This window comes from Heterocephalus glaber, unplaced genomic scaffold, assembly GCF_053883595.1.
Source record: "Heterocephalus glaber isolate CG9 unplaced genomic scaffold, H.glaber_assembly_v1.0 deba00001600, whole genome shotgun sequence".
NCBI lineage: Eukaryota > Metazoa > Chordata > Mammalia > Rodentia > Bathyergidae > Heterocephalus > Heterocephalus glaber.
The window spans coordinates 19439076-19454049 of NW_028258372.1; the positions used below are offsets into that span (position 1 = coordinate 19439076).

At 51.1% G+C, this 14974-nt stretch overlaps 1 protein-coding gene across 1 annotated transcript in view; it reads right to left on the reverse strand.

Annotated features, from left to right (window-relative positions):
* Nucleotides 1–2779: 2779 nt before the first annotated feature.
* Nucleotides 2780–14974, reverse strand: part of Qsox1 (quiescin sulfhydryl oxidase 1) — a 40549-nt gene continuing 28354 nt past the window's right edge. Inside the window, exons 8-12 of the mRNA XM_004853330.4 lie at nucleotides 13874–14003; nucleotides 10751–10873; nucleotides 9810–9957; nucleotides 6294–6473; nucleotides 2780–4529 (exon numbers count right to left, since the gene is read on the reverse strand). Of these exons, the coding sequence (XP_004853387.1) occupies nucleotides 3757–4529; nucleotides 6294–6473; nucleotides 9810–9957; nucleotides 10751–10873; nucleotides 13874–14003 (1354 nt within the window). The 3' untranslated portion in view covers nucleotides 2780–3756. The remainder of the gene's footprint in view (nucleotides 4530–6293; nucleotides 6474–9809; nucleotides 9958–10750; nucleotides 10874–13873; nucleotides 14004–14974) is intronic.

Consider the following 14974-nt stretch of genomic DNA (forward strand, 5'->3'; position numbering starts at 1 on the left):
CACCAACACACAAGAGACATACTCCAAAAATTGGCCCATATGGTCTTCAGGACATCAGTCACCAGACTTAAGAGTCTGGAAAATCAAAAGGGTAGTTAATGTCACCATTCTAGGGAACCAGGCTGGCACCTACACTTAGCCCCAACACCAACACATAAAGCCTTAGAGACAGTTCTGTAAGTGCTCCAAATGGAGAACATGAAATAGAACACTATGTATAAGAAGACACAGAGATCATGGTTCTGGGGTTGAGGGGGGGTGGATCTGGGTTCAAGTCTTGGATCTATCCCTTGACATTTGTGAGAATTACAACAAATTTGTTTATTTTGGTGAGAGTAATGAGCACAGAATATTTGTTAATCTCCTTAACCCTCAATTCTTCATCTAGGGTTGCTGGATGATAAAACAAAATTTAAATGAGTGCAGATTATAAATGGTAGTTTTTGATTCTGGAATAGTATAAATATTTCTAAGATTAAAATCCAATGGTATAAATATTCCTAAGATTAAAATCCAAAACTCAAGAGCCCACCTGGTGAAGCACTGCAGCACTACTGTAAGCAGATGGAGGCAGCAGTTATTTCCACTCAATCTCAGTTGAGCCCTGGACAGCAGCATCTACTGGGGTGGCTCAGGGGCTGGAGGAACAACTCCAGAGACATCTCCACAGAATATTCTGTATGAATGGCATCCTCCAACCACAGTGGGGACCCTTGAGTCTGTATGTGATGGTACAGCAATCTGTTTACCCAGCATGACACAACAGTGGTGAGTTAGATAGTTTATCTCCACTGATCAGGGAACTTCAGTAAGCAAATTAACTTGTCTGAAGTCAAACAGCCAGTGTATGGAAAGCAGGATTCAAACTCAGACATAAGATTTGAGTCCATTCTCTCCCACCCAGCCCAGACTTAGGCTCCCTGTGTGCCCTCCTGAATGGACTGCACTGGGCTCCCTGAATGGCAAGGCTTCTGGGGAGGAGCCTGGCTAAAGATGGGCCACCCGTCCTGGACCTCCAAGAACGTGGACTTAAGTATCCCCTATGGTTGTGGTCCCCATCTGCCTGCACAGAGGCCTCCAGCCTCAGCCCTTCCTTCCTGCCTTCGCATCCTGGGCCTCGGGCTGGCAGGTAGGGGAAGACTCCTGAACACCCTCCCTACTGGTCTCTGTCCCTCAGATTTATCACAAATTTCTTCTGGAATTTCTTCTCACTCTTACTTATCTTCTCTAGAATGTAAGCTACATACCAGAAGGGACTGTCTCTCCTGTCTTACTCCCAGCCTTTAGCCCAGGGCAGCTTTGAGGAAATCTTTAATACTTAAATGAAAGCTCTGCTTAGAATTTTTTTGTATTCACTAATTTTCTTCATTGCACTGGGCATGTATTTTGTCCTCCAAAACATTTTCTCCCTTATCTTCCTCACTAACACCTATCCACCTTTAAAGCCCAGTTTGGCTCTCATTTTCTTTAAAAAGTCACTCCTGAAGCCTCAGGAGGAGACATGCTGGACGGAAGTATGTTTCTTTGTTGGGCCCAAGAAAAAGGAGACTTTGCTTTGCAGGGCTCCCTTGGGGACTCTCCCCTGCCAGAGGAGCCACCCCAGGGCCAGGAAAAAAAACCCTAGAAAGTCATGCTAGACACAGCAAGGCCCAGCTCTGGCCTAGCAGCCTGGGCTGGGGAGGGGACCAGCTGGTGGGCAGGCTGGTTTATCAAAACTGTGGACAAGACCCCTGGGGAAATCAAGATGAAAGGCAGTGGTCCTGCTGAGGAGGCCCGCCCTGCCTATCAATCAGAGTGGCTGGGACGAGAAAAGAGGAAGGGTGGCTCAGAGGGAAACCCACACCTAGAAAGTGGGTCCCAAAGTAAGGTCCTGCCTTCTGTCTCTGGCCCTGTGGCACTGGAACAGCCCACAATAGCATTTGAGCAAGAAGACTCACAACCTAAATGCCTGGGTTTGGTTTTAGAAATGCATTCACTGAAGCTGTAGCGCTGGCTGGCAGAAGTCCTGGCACTTGCCACTGTGTAAAGGACCAGGAAGTCAGAGCAGGTGCATCAGCGGTCTTGGCCTGGTGCGCACTGGACGTGGGAGCCTCCTCATCCTGCTTGATCACGTGTTGGCCTGTGAGCCTGTCTCCCAACCCCGGATGGAGGGAGCAGGTGGGTCTCAGGCAGCCTAGGAACTGGACAGCTAAAGAGGTCAAGTGACACACACAGGAAAGAGGGGAAGGCGGAACCCTGCCTGCCCCACCCTCCCCCAGCACAGCTGCCCAGTGCAGGGGGTGTCCTTGGCATTCCACCTGCTCCACCCCGTACCCAGGCTGTCTGAGCTGAGTGAAGATGTCAGAGAAAACCCAAAGCAGATTGAAGCTCCTGTTCCCCTTAATGAGGTTCATTATCAGCTGCTCTGATCCTTGTAAAACCCAGAAGGCTGGATTAGGGGCAAGCTCCCTAATCCCTGTGGACTCTGCTGAGCAGCCGACCAGGCCTCTGACAAACAAGCCTCCCCTCCTGGAGAAAGAGCTGAAGAAAGGAGCTCCCAGGGAGGAAGGAAGAGCAGGAGGTGGCAGGGTGGCACATCACTGAGGCCAGTCCCCAAAGCATGTGGAGCCAGCAGGTGCTGGGGTGCAGAGTACTCTGGGCAGTGGAGGAGGACACCTTTTCCCTATACCTCGAAGAGAAGTGTGTGCTGGCTGGATGCCAGGTGAGGCTGGATGCTGTGCATTCCGTCCAGACCCAGACACTCGGTGTCCTAGGAACAAGTTAAAGAACACACCAGTGCTTGCCTTAATAAAAATAATTTATTCCACACCTCTCCCAAGTGGTGGGGTACAGTGGGAATCAAGCACATTTACAGCATTGTCCTCTCCTCTGACCCTATGAACCTCTACCAATTAGAAGGTGGAATCATGAGAAGACACTGTCCCCAACCCAGCACCCTCCACATCCAAAGGTTATCACTGACTTTGGAGACTAAAATAAAGGACGAAAGACTTAGCTCAGAAAGGGGTACAGCCTAACGAGAAGCCAAAGCACATCCTTTTCTCTACTACCACTCTTCACTAAGCCCACAGCCAAGGCACTGTAGATCCCAGAATCCTTCCCCATACCTGCTCCCACCACATCAGCACCAGCAAACAAGCCATGCACCCCACAGCCCAGAAATTGCCACCTGCCCTGCTGGACAAGTCCACACCTACCCCAACCTATATTCTTCTTGCAGCAAAATCATGTGGTCCAGGAGACCACATGATTTTCAGAAATCCACCCTCACCCCCAAGCCAAATCCTAGAGAGGTCTGAGGAGCTGGAGGCTAGGAAGCCAGGAAGGGTCAGAGGTGGCCCTTCCTTTTCAGGTGCAAAAGCCTCTTTGTGTCCAGATGGAAGAGGAGTGGACGGATGAGACACCTTGGCTCGCTTGCCCTGATTTAGGGCTAAGACCAAGCAGGAGAGATTGAGGCTTCATCGAGAATGGGGCAGGGCTTCAAAAAGCTGAAAAACAGGAATTTGTTGCTGAGAGGCCAGAGCCTCTGCCTTCCTAAGCCCTCTGCCCAAAGCTGCCCTCCACTGCTGGTCAGATGCACACAGACCCCATTCCTGTCTCTTTTGTCTGTGGAATTCTCCTTCTCAGCAGACAGAGGGAGTTCACTGGAGCAACTGGCTTTCCTGAACTTCCCACCCTCCTGGGCTGGACAAGGGGAGGCAGAGAAGGCAAGGGAGCAGAGGACACTCATGGATGGCAGCTCCCTTGCCTGAAGATTCAGGCTGCAAGGTGAATACCATGGCCCTTCAGGACCTTCATTCTGGCCCGGAAGTAGGTATACATACCCAGCAAGCCCATGAAGGACAGGGAGTAGAGCCCCACAAAGAGGCTGATGTCCAGGTGGGAAAAGTCCCTTCCCAGAACCTGCAGCCACTGGCCACGGCCCCGCACAGCTTGGGCTTCTGGTTCCCTCTCAGGGATGCTGGCCAGCTGCTTAGAGCTGCGGATTCCTTGCCTCAGTTCTGAAGGGCCATGGAAGTGGTTCTCCTCAACCCAGGACTCAGCCAGCAACACAGCCCCCGTGTCCCGCTTGCTCAAGTGTCGCTGCCCCTCGGGCTGCACAAGCACAGCCCTCTGGGGCTCTGTTGTGTGCTCAGGAAGCCCCTGCCTGGGCACAGGTCCAGTGGACAGCACCTGGGGCCCATCTGTCTCAGGTCTCTCAGCTAGAGTATCTGGCACAGAGGTGTTTCCAGGGGACTCTGTGCTATCAGCCTGCTCAGGGCCCAGTGCTGAGTTTCTGATCGCCAGCCCCAGAGCTCCTACCCCCAGGTTTGGGGCAGCTGCCAAACTGTGTGCACTGCTCCGGGGGGCTGGTCCAGATGAAGGGGAGTGCAGGACGATGTTTCCTGGGGAGAAGTGGGCCTTGAGGAAGCGGAGAGTGGCGCCCACATCCCATACAGGCTCCCCACTGAGTTCATTGTGGCAGGCAGAGCAGAGTTCGTGGGGTGGCCACTGAATCTTGGGGAACTGTGGGTCCTCACTGGGAGCACCTGGGGAGAGAAGCACAGAGGTTGTGACACTCCAGCCACCTAAGGGCTCAAACCTCACCCCTCAACTCAGAATATCAGCTTCCTCATCGGCAGAAAGGGTGCACACGCCTTCCCCAGGAGGGGGATAAGAGATACATACGAAGAATCTTTGTGTACACGGCTTGCAGCGGTGCTCAGCCAGTGGCCCTTTTTACCTAAGGAGGGTTCCACTCCCCCCGCCCCAGCACCTGCAGTCCCAACTACTTCCTAGTGGCAACCAGGCTCACTGTCCCCTTTTGTTGGATTTGTTGCCAGTTTGTATCCCAGATCAGAAACAGAAAGGGCAAGAAGACTCAGAACAACCTGTTTTATACTCTGGTTGGTCTTCAGTATTTTTGGTTTTTTTGTATTTTTCTGAATGTTATAATGATGCTATATTACTTTAGCGGGTTTAAAGGAAGGGTTTTTTTGTTGTTGTTTTGTTTTTTAAGACAAGTGCTTGTGGAAAGTCCACAGGTGCTCCCCTGGACCCACAGCAGGCAGTGGCCAGTCACCTGCCCCAGCACTCCCTAGGAAATGCCAGTCAGCCCATCCCTCTGTAGGAAGTACCTCTCCTCAAAGTTTTAATAAAGGAAAAAAGTTGTTGACCACTGTGAAACAGCAGCAGCAACAGCAAGAGATGTGAACATCAGGATGGTTATTTTGGGGAGTGAGCAACAAGCAAACTGAGGTACCAGTGAAGTGGTCCTAACAATCAAGACCTTTCAAATCTAACTAATAATTAGCAGCTGGCAAACTGAGTGCTCACTCTGAAAGGACCCCACCAGACAGGCTGGGGGACTACCTTGCTTCTGACCCCTGGGGAGGGGCCCCAGCTCCTGGCCCTCCAGTGGCAGCTGGGAGCCTGCCAAGATCATTAGGCTGGAGAGTCAATGGAGAATTTGGGGAAGGGAGAAGGGGCCGGCTGAGAGGACAGCCGTGTGTCTTCTTTTTAGGGTCCACCAGGAGGGCCCAGGAAACACTGACCAAGTGCAGGCAATGACAGCACCACCTGCTCCTTTCAGCTATTTTACCTTGCTCCACCCTCAGCTCCCAACCCTGGGAGGGCTGTTACAGACCACAGACAAAGGGCTTCCCGTCCATAGATGGCTCCTCCCCACCCACCTTCCTGGGAGCCCAGTGCTTTTGCCCGGAGGACCCACCAGACACCGGTGTGGGAAAAGGAAAACGCTGAAAGTGTTATACATGAGGAAAACTCAGAAGGCAAGGCTGTCCCTTATAGGAGCAGTCCCTGGTTCTTCTGGACCAGTGACAGAGAACCTTTTAGAGCTTTCAATGACAACAAACAGCCCACTGTGGCATGTGTGCTAAGGTTTGCCATCACTATTCTAGACCCTGGGTCTTCTCCAGCTCTATTACGAGATCCTTTCCTGGGAGTACAAAAACCCTACTTCTCTCTTTCCTGTTAGTTTCAATAAGGAGCCAAAAGCCAGTGAGCAGAGTTGGGGTGGCAGGAGAGACCCCAACAGGCCAGAAAGAGGGGCCTGGTGCAGGGAAAAGGGAGCAATGGCATCAGAAGACTAGGGTTTAACAGAGTCACAACCTTGGGTCCCTCTCCTAGAGGACGGGTCTCAGGCCACTGATTACCAGGCCTGGCAGAGTGTGAGCTAAGAAGCACCAGGTGTTACTGGGGGAAGAGTGAATGTCCCCCAGCTTTGGCCCAAGACCCCAAAGCACCCTCTCCCCTCATAGGTGACTGCGGCCTTGAAGGTGGCCCTTCCTTACCTGCGAGCCGAGCATTGACCCTGTTGTGGCTCGTCCAGAGCCAGAGAACTGCATCATTTGGGCTTCTCACCCGGTTCATGGAGCCAGCAGCCATCTGTTCAAAATGGTTAGCACAGTCTCGGCAGCCAAAGAAGAACTGAACATAGTTCCGGATGGCTTGGAGGACCTCCTGGCCATTGGCTACAGGGGAGAGGAGGAGCCATGCATAGGCACTTTCAGGCATCTGCCCCTAACAGGCCACCTTGTTCCTCCACAGGCCACCTTGTCCTCCCCAGCTCTGTTGCAGTCACCCTTGCACAGGCGCTTCGAATCCCAGCCTATGTGATGAGGGACCCAGGGTCTCTGTGTCTGCTTCTCCCCTGCCAGGGGCCACTTTATTTATTTATGTTTTTGAGACAGGATCCTGCTATGTAGTTCAGGCTGGCCTTGAACTTGCAGTGATCCTCCTGCCTCAGCCTCCTGAGTGCTGGGATTACAGGTGCATGCTACCACACTCGGCCTGGGGTGACAATGCTATCTCCTCTAAAACCTCCTAGACCCTAGTTTTCCTCCTTTGACATCCATTCAGGTTCTCATCATTTGTATTCTTCAGCAGGACACTCAGGCTCTTTGTGACATGGCTGGACAGTCAGCAGGGACCAGGGTGCTTCCACCTCAACCCCACACTCCTCACACTTCCTGCTCTGACCTGCACACCCCCTAATTTGTCTCTGTCCCCCTTCACTCTCCTCAGTTCCCTCTCACTGGATGCTCCGGATGACTGGCATCAGATCCCAGAGCCCTCTGTTAACTCTTCCACCTTCTCGCTCCTCTTCAAGTTGCCCTTCCTCTCCCCAACATACCCTTCTCACGCCTTTCCCTCTGTACTCCATACACCTAAACCCTCCCTCCTGCTGCAGTGCTTTAAAAGGCAATCTCCTGTCCAGCCCCCAATCCAGCAGGACCTCAACACACCACTCTCCACAGCTTCCCACTCTTCCATGCCATCATTCCTGGCAACGCTGGCGCCCACACCAGTCTTCACCTCCCCCATTCTCTCCTCCTCAGGACTTTATTCCTGTAAATATTTTCTTTCCTGCATCACTAATTTCTCCCTTAATATGGGATCATTCCAGCTGGTGAAAACAATTACAGTAACAAAATCCCTTCTCTGACCTAGTTATTCCCTGCTTCTGCCATTTTCTCTAGTATCTCGCCTCCTAGTCTCTTCCCAGCTTGATTCAACCAGGCCATTATCTGCCCCCCCTCAAAAAATCAACCAGGTCTTGCCAGAGATGGCCTCATCTTGCACCACCTCCAGCAGCACCTGAAATTGCAATAGCTGCCCCTTCTCAGGCTCATTCACTGGCTCCAGATCCAAGCAGTAGTCTAAATGCTACAGAGCTCCAGGACTCAGTCCCCAGCACTGCTTTCTATCTTCCACTGGGAAGCTCACCTAGTCCTGTGGCTGTGACTATCACCTATGTGCTAACAGCCAGAGTGGATTTCCTTAGAATTCAGACTCTATTTTCAGGTGCCACAGGCACATATGAGACCACTGATTCGGCTGTCCCTCTCGGGGCCTTCCCACTGCTCAGCACTTTAGGACCATCATCCACCAGGGCTCAGGTCCTACAACAATAAAGGGATTCTCCACCAACCAGTGTCCTTGTTACCACATATTCTTTCTCTACTCCACCAGTAAGTCCCATAAGCTCTGCTTTCATCTTCCTCAATCCTGGCCACTCCCTCCATCAGCACATCCATAGCTCTAGTCCAATCCATGGCTCCTGGGCTATTTTCATGGCTTCTTAGTTGGCTGCCCTGCCTCCCCATCTCCCTAACTCTACCAAGGAACCTGTCTAAAGCTTTACTCATTTGTGCCACTCTCCAGTGAAATTCCCCAGTGTTTATCTTATAAGCTAAGGGATGGAAACCCCTCCTTAGAAAGGCCCCAAGCCCACATGCTCATCTCCCTCACTGCCTGGCCCTAGCCATAAAGGCTACCTTTTGATACTACAAAAACACGCCAGACTCGTTTTCTGCACCAGCAGGTCAGTGTATGGGCTGAATTTATTCCCTCAAAATTCATATGTTGAAGTCCTAACCCCTAGTACCTCACAATGTGGCTGTATTTGCAGATGGGGTCTTTTTTTGAGACAAGTCTCGCTTTGTAGCTTAGGCTGGTGTTGAACTCACCATGTAGCCTAGCCTCAGCCTCCCTAGGGCTAGGATTACAGGCATGCACCACCACACCCTGCCTGGGTCTTTTTAAAAGTAGATAAAGTGACATGAGGTCATTAGAGTAGGTCTTAATCCAGTATGACCAGGGTCTTCACAAGGAAATCTGGATTCAAACAGGGAAAGGGGAGACAACGTGAAGACATGGGAAGAAGGTGGCCATCTATCAGCTAAGGAGAAAGGCCTCAAATGAAACCAACCATACCATACCTGACCATGGACTTCAGTCTCCAGAACTATGAGACAATCAATATTTGCTGCCTGAGCCCCCAGCCTGTGGAATCCATCATGGCCACCTGAGTGACTAGGACAGTCTGGAGGATTTTCTTTCCAGATGCCCCATGACTGCTTCCTTCTTTTCATGAGTCTCAACACAGGGACACCCCTCAGAGTAGCCTCCCCAAACTGCACTAACTGAACACAGTACCTCTTCCCACAACACTCTGCTCTGTTCCTTATACCCAAAGTGTTCTATTTGTATTTACTGCCTGTCTCTTGTCACTGGAATACTGACCCCTGGAGGCCTCACAGGCTACTGTATCCCCACCCACAGTAGCGCCTGATACTGTGGAGATTCTCTGTAAGCACAGTAGTGACAGACTGACCAACTCCAGCTGTGCATCTGACAGCAGTCCTTCTGGTTCCCTCTGCCTCTGGCAGGCTGATCCTGGTGTTCAGGACCAAGCTGAACTTTCTACCCATCAGCTCTCACCTTGGTTCCCTGAGAAGTCTCTTGCCCTCCCTAGCAGCTCTGAGTCTACTCCATTTAACCCACACATCCTTCTTTTCCTTGGCTCTTGGCCCCAGCACACTGCAGTGAACTCTCTGTCTACCCTGCCACATACTAGACAGTCCACTGAGAGCAGGAACTGCCCCTTTTATACCTTCATATCCTGTCAGCTGAGTTAGGGCCTTATACAAACCTAGTTCCTCAATAGATGTATACTGAATTGAATGCTCAGCTGTTCAATGTTAAAAGCCAGGGAAGGCCGGGGATTTAGCTCAGAGGCACAGCGCCTGCCTGGGCAGCAAGAGGTCCTGAGCTCGATCCCTGGCACAAAAAGAAAAAAAAGCCAGGGAGCGGCCTCATGCTGCAGAGGCACGCCACAGAGGCAGGGGACAGAACCGGGTGAGTTCTCAGTGCTCCACATGCTGAGATGTTCTATGCTTGTTGTGTCCAGCTGCTCATTCAAAAATCCTGCTGTGGCCCCCAGACTGATACTGACCAAGCCTTATGTGAAGGGCAGGAAAGGCTAGAGTTGGTGGCCCGGTGGGGTGAACAGATCCTGGACTTACCTGGATCTTGTGAGTGGTCTGCACTTTGCTGACTTGCCTGCACAGTCAGGAAGTGGAAGAGGACCCACAGGGAGCAGGGAAAGCCCCGGAAATGTGGCTCACTCCCCTGGCAGCCAATCCAGTTCACCTTCTTGGTAAGAACAGCATCCTAAGGGACACATACGAGTGTGAGTTCACAGTGGAGAAAAAAAGGCTGGCAAGGGGAGGTGAAAAGAGAAGACAGCACATAGCCCCATGACAAATGAGGTCCCTCTCTGTCACTTTAAAGGTGGCATTTTCCTTCCACCTGTTCCACCCAATCAAGGACCAACACATCTGAAAACCCATGGTACGGATCAAGTTATATACTTATTCTAGCCTCAACAACTCCATCTATGAAACAAGGGGGCTAATCTTCAAGCTCTGACATCCTACAAGTCCATAATGTTTTGCACATGTGCTGGCTGCAGCAGGCCACTTCCACAAAGAGCAGCATGAGCAGGAGGCCAGAGAGGTACAAAAGAGAGTGGTATTTAAAAACCCTGGTGTGTCACTATTGTTTGTTTGCAGTACTGTGGGGGGGACTGAACCTACGAGTTTGTTTATTCTAGGCAAGTGCTCTATCCCTGAGCTATATTCCAATACTTCTCAGTGGTTTTTAATCACAGCCCAGCCACTCACTAGCACTACAGGACCTCAGACAAGTTATTTAAAGTCTCTTAACTTCTGTTTGTCTGCTAAATGGGGATATCCACTTTCCACTAATTTATGAGGATTAAATGAGTTATGCATGAGGAACTCAATAAATAGCAGTTTTTTAATAATGGAAGCATCCAACCAAGACTGCTGATCCCTGCCTGAATACAAACTGGTGAAGGAGACTGAAGATTACAGTGTTAACCTCTTTTCCATTCCCATAAATATCAAGGATAGGGATATCTTCACTTGCCTTCTAGACTCACCTCTTTCCTGCTGTCCAGGGCACTTTTAAAGAAACTATAAGGAATTTTCTTTCTCTGCTGCCTCTTAAGCCAGTCATTTATGGAGTGCAGGAAGTTCTGGACAAAGGGCTGGCCAGGAAAGTACTGTGGAGGGAAAAAAGTTCAAGTTGGAGAGTGAAAAGTAATTCTTTTAGAGTTTGACTGTCTTCAGAGGGTAGGGAGCTGTGAAGAAGTGGGCCAAGGCAGGTTTTCTAGAATGTTCCAAAACCACCAAGAAAATATTCTTCATAAGGCACAAATATGGCTTCCTTACTACCTTTGCTCTGGGACATCCTGGTAAGCTACAGAAAGGGGTATGGCAGGGGAGACTCTAAGTGGGGCTGGCCCCTGAAGGTCTCTCCCCTCAATGCTCAGGCTCTCACCCTGACCCCTGTGACTTGTGCCACAACTGGGAGGGAGGTCTGATCTCTATGGAACTTCCCAGGGCTACTGAGAACCCTCTTCACATGTCCTCTCTTCAGGTGGCCTTCTGGTGGAACAGTGGATCGACTGGCTGGGCTCAGCCAGCAAAAGGCCTTTCATTTGTATTCCATAGGCTACTAGGTGGGACAGGCCAGCCCAGGGGCTTACAGCCAAGATCCAAATCCTGATGGCAACTCCCAGTAGTCTCTGAGGAACATGAAAAGCTACTTTGACAATAAAGTCAACTCAAATTTGATTAGTATCAGCACTCTGAAACCACAAGGACCCCAGGGAGGAGGCTATGTTTGTGCACATGTGTGCATGGGGGTGGGGGCAAGCAGAATGAGGGATGAAGCAGCAGAACAAGTCAGATGAAACCAGGAAGAACCAGATAGAGAGGACAATGGCTCTGAAAACTTGTGGAGAAAAAAAGAAAAAAAAAATTCAAGAGGAGGATCCTGGAGATAGGACTAATTAAACAAAAAACCTGCTACTAATCCATTCCTGAGAAAGGCATGAAATACTCCTACCAAGCCTCAGGGGCTGGACACCTTCCCCCAGAGTGCGAAGTAGCCAGAAAAAATGGCGCTTCAGTGTGCCCTCTCCTGGGGCTTACACAGATTTACAGCCTAAAGTCAGCATTTCTCTCTGACCTTCGCCTGGTCAGTGTCAGATGGATGTTTTAAAGGACTACAGGAGCAGAGAAACTTTGGGGAGCACACGCCACCCAGTGGCCAGTCCTGCCAGCTGCTCAGGTGAGGGAGCTGAGCAGAGAGCAGGCAGGGCAGGAAGACACTGCAGTGAGCTCTCTCTCCTTCAGGCTTTTGTGCCCACAAGCACCAGGTGTTTAGAGCAGAGGCTAGATGAGATGTGGGTGCAAATCCCCTCCCTGGGCAAGGTGGCCCATCCTCTGGGCTGTCATCTCATCTATAAAATGGAGAGTGTACTGGTACCCACCCATGGAGTTTATGAGAAATAAATGTAAGAGAAAACACAGTGCACTATGCAGTCTGCCAGCCTGTCAGAGTTCAAGCAAACGAGCTGCTTCTATTGTTATCATTCAGGAAGCAGTTACTCAAGCATGGCTGAGGCCAAAACACTGCAGTCTCCAGGCAGATATGTAGGCAAAGGTCAAACAGGATCTCCATAACCAGTGTGAGCCTCTGCTCCCACACTGGGAGCTGGCTTCCCTCTGCTCCAAGGCTACCCTGTCATCTCACATTCCTCCTGGTCATCTTCCAGCATGGGCTGCAAGCAGCAATCGTGTAGACACACCCAGAGGTATCGCTGAAGCCTCCACTCAATTCAGGCACTTTTTGAATCTCTTTCTCCTCAGACTGGCTGCAAACAGCCCCAACAGAGGCCACACTCCCAACCAGCTTGGTGTATAGCTGAGATATACGAGTAGCACACAGGAAACTATTGCGCTGGGAGGGTTTCCTTGCAGTGGACTGGACTGGACCAGACTGAATTTCTCATCTCCTGACGTATTCTAGGAGAACATGCTGGAATAGGAGGATGCCACATAGAATTGTTCTAGGGTTTTCATCTTGAGTGTCCAGCTGTCTGTCTCAGGCCTGTTTGCCTCAGGCCTCAGTACCGTAGGGAATAGGAGTTCTCAGATCTCTGAGAAAAGGCCTTTATTACCACAATGGGCTCACTCTGTGGACCAAAAAGAGGCGCTGAAGGCTGTCATGCCTTAGGCTACAACATCCTTCATAGGGTTCTCTCAGTGTACTCACGAGAGTACTTGACCAAGCCAAGTTGGCCAGGAGGTCAAGGACTAGTGAGGTGGGAAAGGGGGACAGATGCAGGAAGTTCCTGAGAGGCACACAGTGGCCCAAGGACGGTCGTAGCTCAGAATGAGGGTGGCTGAATCAGCAGTCAGCCCTGAAGAGGACCAGTGCCTGCATCTGACTCAGCAGCCCTCTGCAGCAGCCACCTAGGTTTAAGCAGAACAGCACTGGCAGTGGATCTGGAACCAGAGGGGGTGTAGTGAGGGGGAAGCAGCCCAATCCTCCCTAGAAAGGAGGAGTGTGGACTTTGCAGAGGACCTCACCCAGCCAGAATGCCTCCTCGCTGGGAGACCTAGGGCAAGTCACCTGAACCCCTGCACCTCATAATGGCAGGCACAATACTTGCCACCTTGCAGAGTAGGGAAGATAATTAAAGGCTGAATGGACAATAGGCCTCACAAGCAGGAGCTCTACCCCATGGAGCAGACACCTTCCCAGGAAACTACAAAGGAATATGGCAGGCAGGGCAAGGGCAAGGCACCTGGTCACAGTGGCTGGGAGGACAGGATTTTCAGGAAGGCATTCTCTTCACTGTGGTGTGCCAGTGGTCCTGCTTTCCCAGTAACCACACAGGGAGTGAGAAGCCATACTCCAGGACCCAAATGAGGTGGAAGATTCAAGCAGGCTGGTGGAGTGAGTCATGAATAGGTGTTGGTACCTCTGGCCTGTGTCCCACCCACACCCTACTCAGGGTGTTTCTAGTAGTACAGGTTGGATGTGGGGTATGATTGACTAGAGGGCAGCAGCCATGATAGACTGGGAAGGCCGAGGGCCCAAGTATACAGCCAGGCCCTGCAGGGAGGGGCTGGCATGGCATGTGATTTTCAGGCATGTATACTGTCACATGTGGAACTGCAGAGATGACGGGAGCCAGGGCCTTGCTCACCTTGGCCAACACTGCCACAAACTTTTTCAGGGCCACCAGGCGCTCCCCTTCCAGGACCGAGAACTTGCCCACTTCTACCCGCAGGATGTAGTGTAGTGCAGATTCCAGGTCAGCCATGTAGATCTTGGAGCTGAGAACCCAGAGGAAAGCAGAGGAAAAGGGGGCATTAGCCACCAGGCAGGGGCTAGGGAGGAGCACACAGAGGTAAAGGGACAGAAGAGGAAGGGCTTTGCTGATGGTACAGAGTCCTATAAGTCAGCACTGGCTCTGCTGGTAATTCACTGAGTGACCTTGAGTGAATAGCTTAACTTCTTTGAGTCTCAATTCCTATACAATAGGAATAACAATACCTTGCTCATAGGTAGGTTGCTAAGAGGATCAAATAAAAGTATACATTGTGGCAAGAAGGAGGAGTTTCTCCTCTTTAGTCCCATAGCCAGCCCCTCCTGTGACTCACTAATCAGGACCTTAGTGAGGCTGGGCTTCATTCTTTGTTCTGAGCAAAGTCCCCCGGGGGCAGACAAACAGACCAATAGTACACATAAACTGCTCTGGAAAAGCTGCTGTGAAAGACCAGAGGTGTAGCTGCCCATCAAGGCTGGGGCTGGAACAGTGGAGGGGAAGAGTGGGCAGCATGCTTTGTGTTTCTTTCTAGGCTGATATGGTGTTTACAGCTGCCAGACCTTGGAGTCCATCACAACCTGGGGAGAGGCTGGGGGATCCAGCTGGCCACACCACCCCATGCCCACCATGCACCCTTGGGGCTTGGCTCAGGGCTGATGGGAAGAGCCCTGGATGCTGGCTGCTCTCTACCTACCTCCTGTGACCTGGTTCTGGCCTGAGCTTCAGGGTGAGCTACTTCTGTGAACTTGGGCAACTCAATCTACCTTACTAGGCTCCAGGTACCTCACATATAAAATAAATAAATCGCGCTACTAAATCTGCCTCCTGAAGGTATAGAAAACCAGCAATGCCAACAACAAGGCGAACACAGTCACTATCTATGCTTTACCCTCTGGGCAATGTCCCCTCTCTGCACCCCACTCTGGTGTCCTCAGCCTCAGTTTACTTCTCCAGTCTCATGCGCCTCAAGAAGTAGCC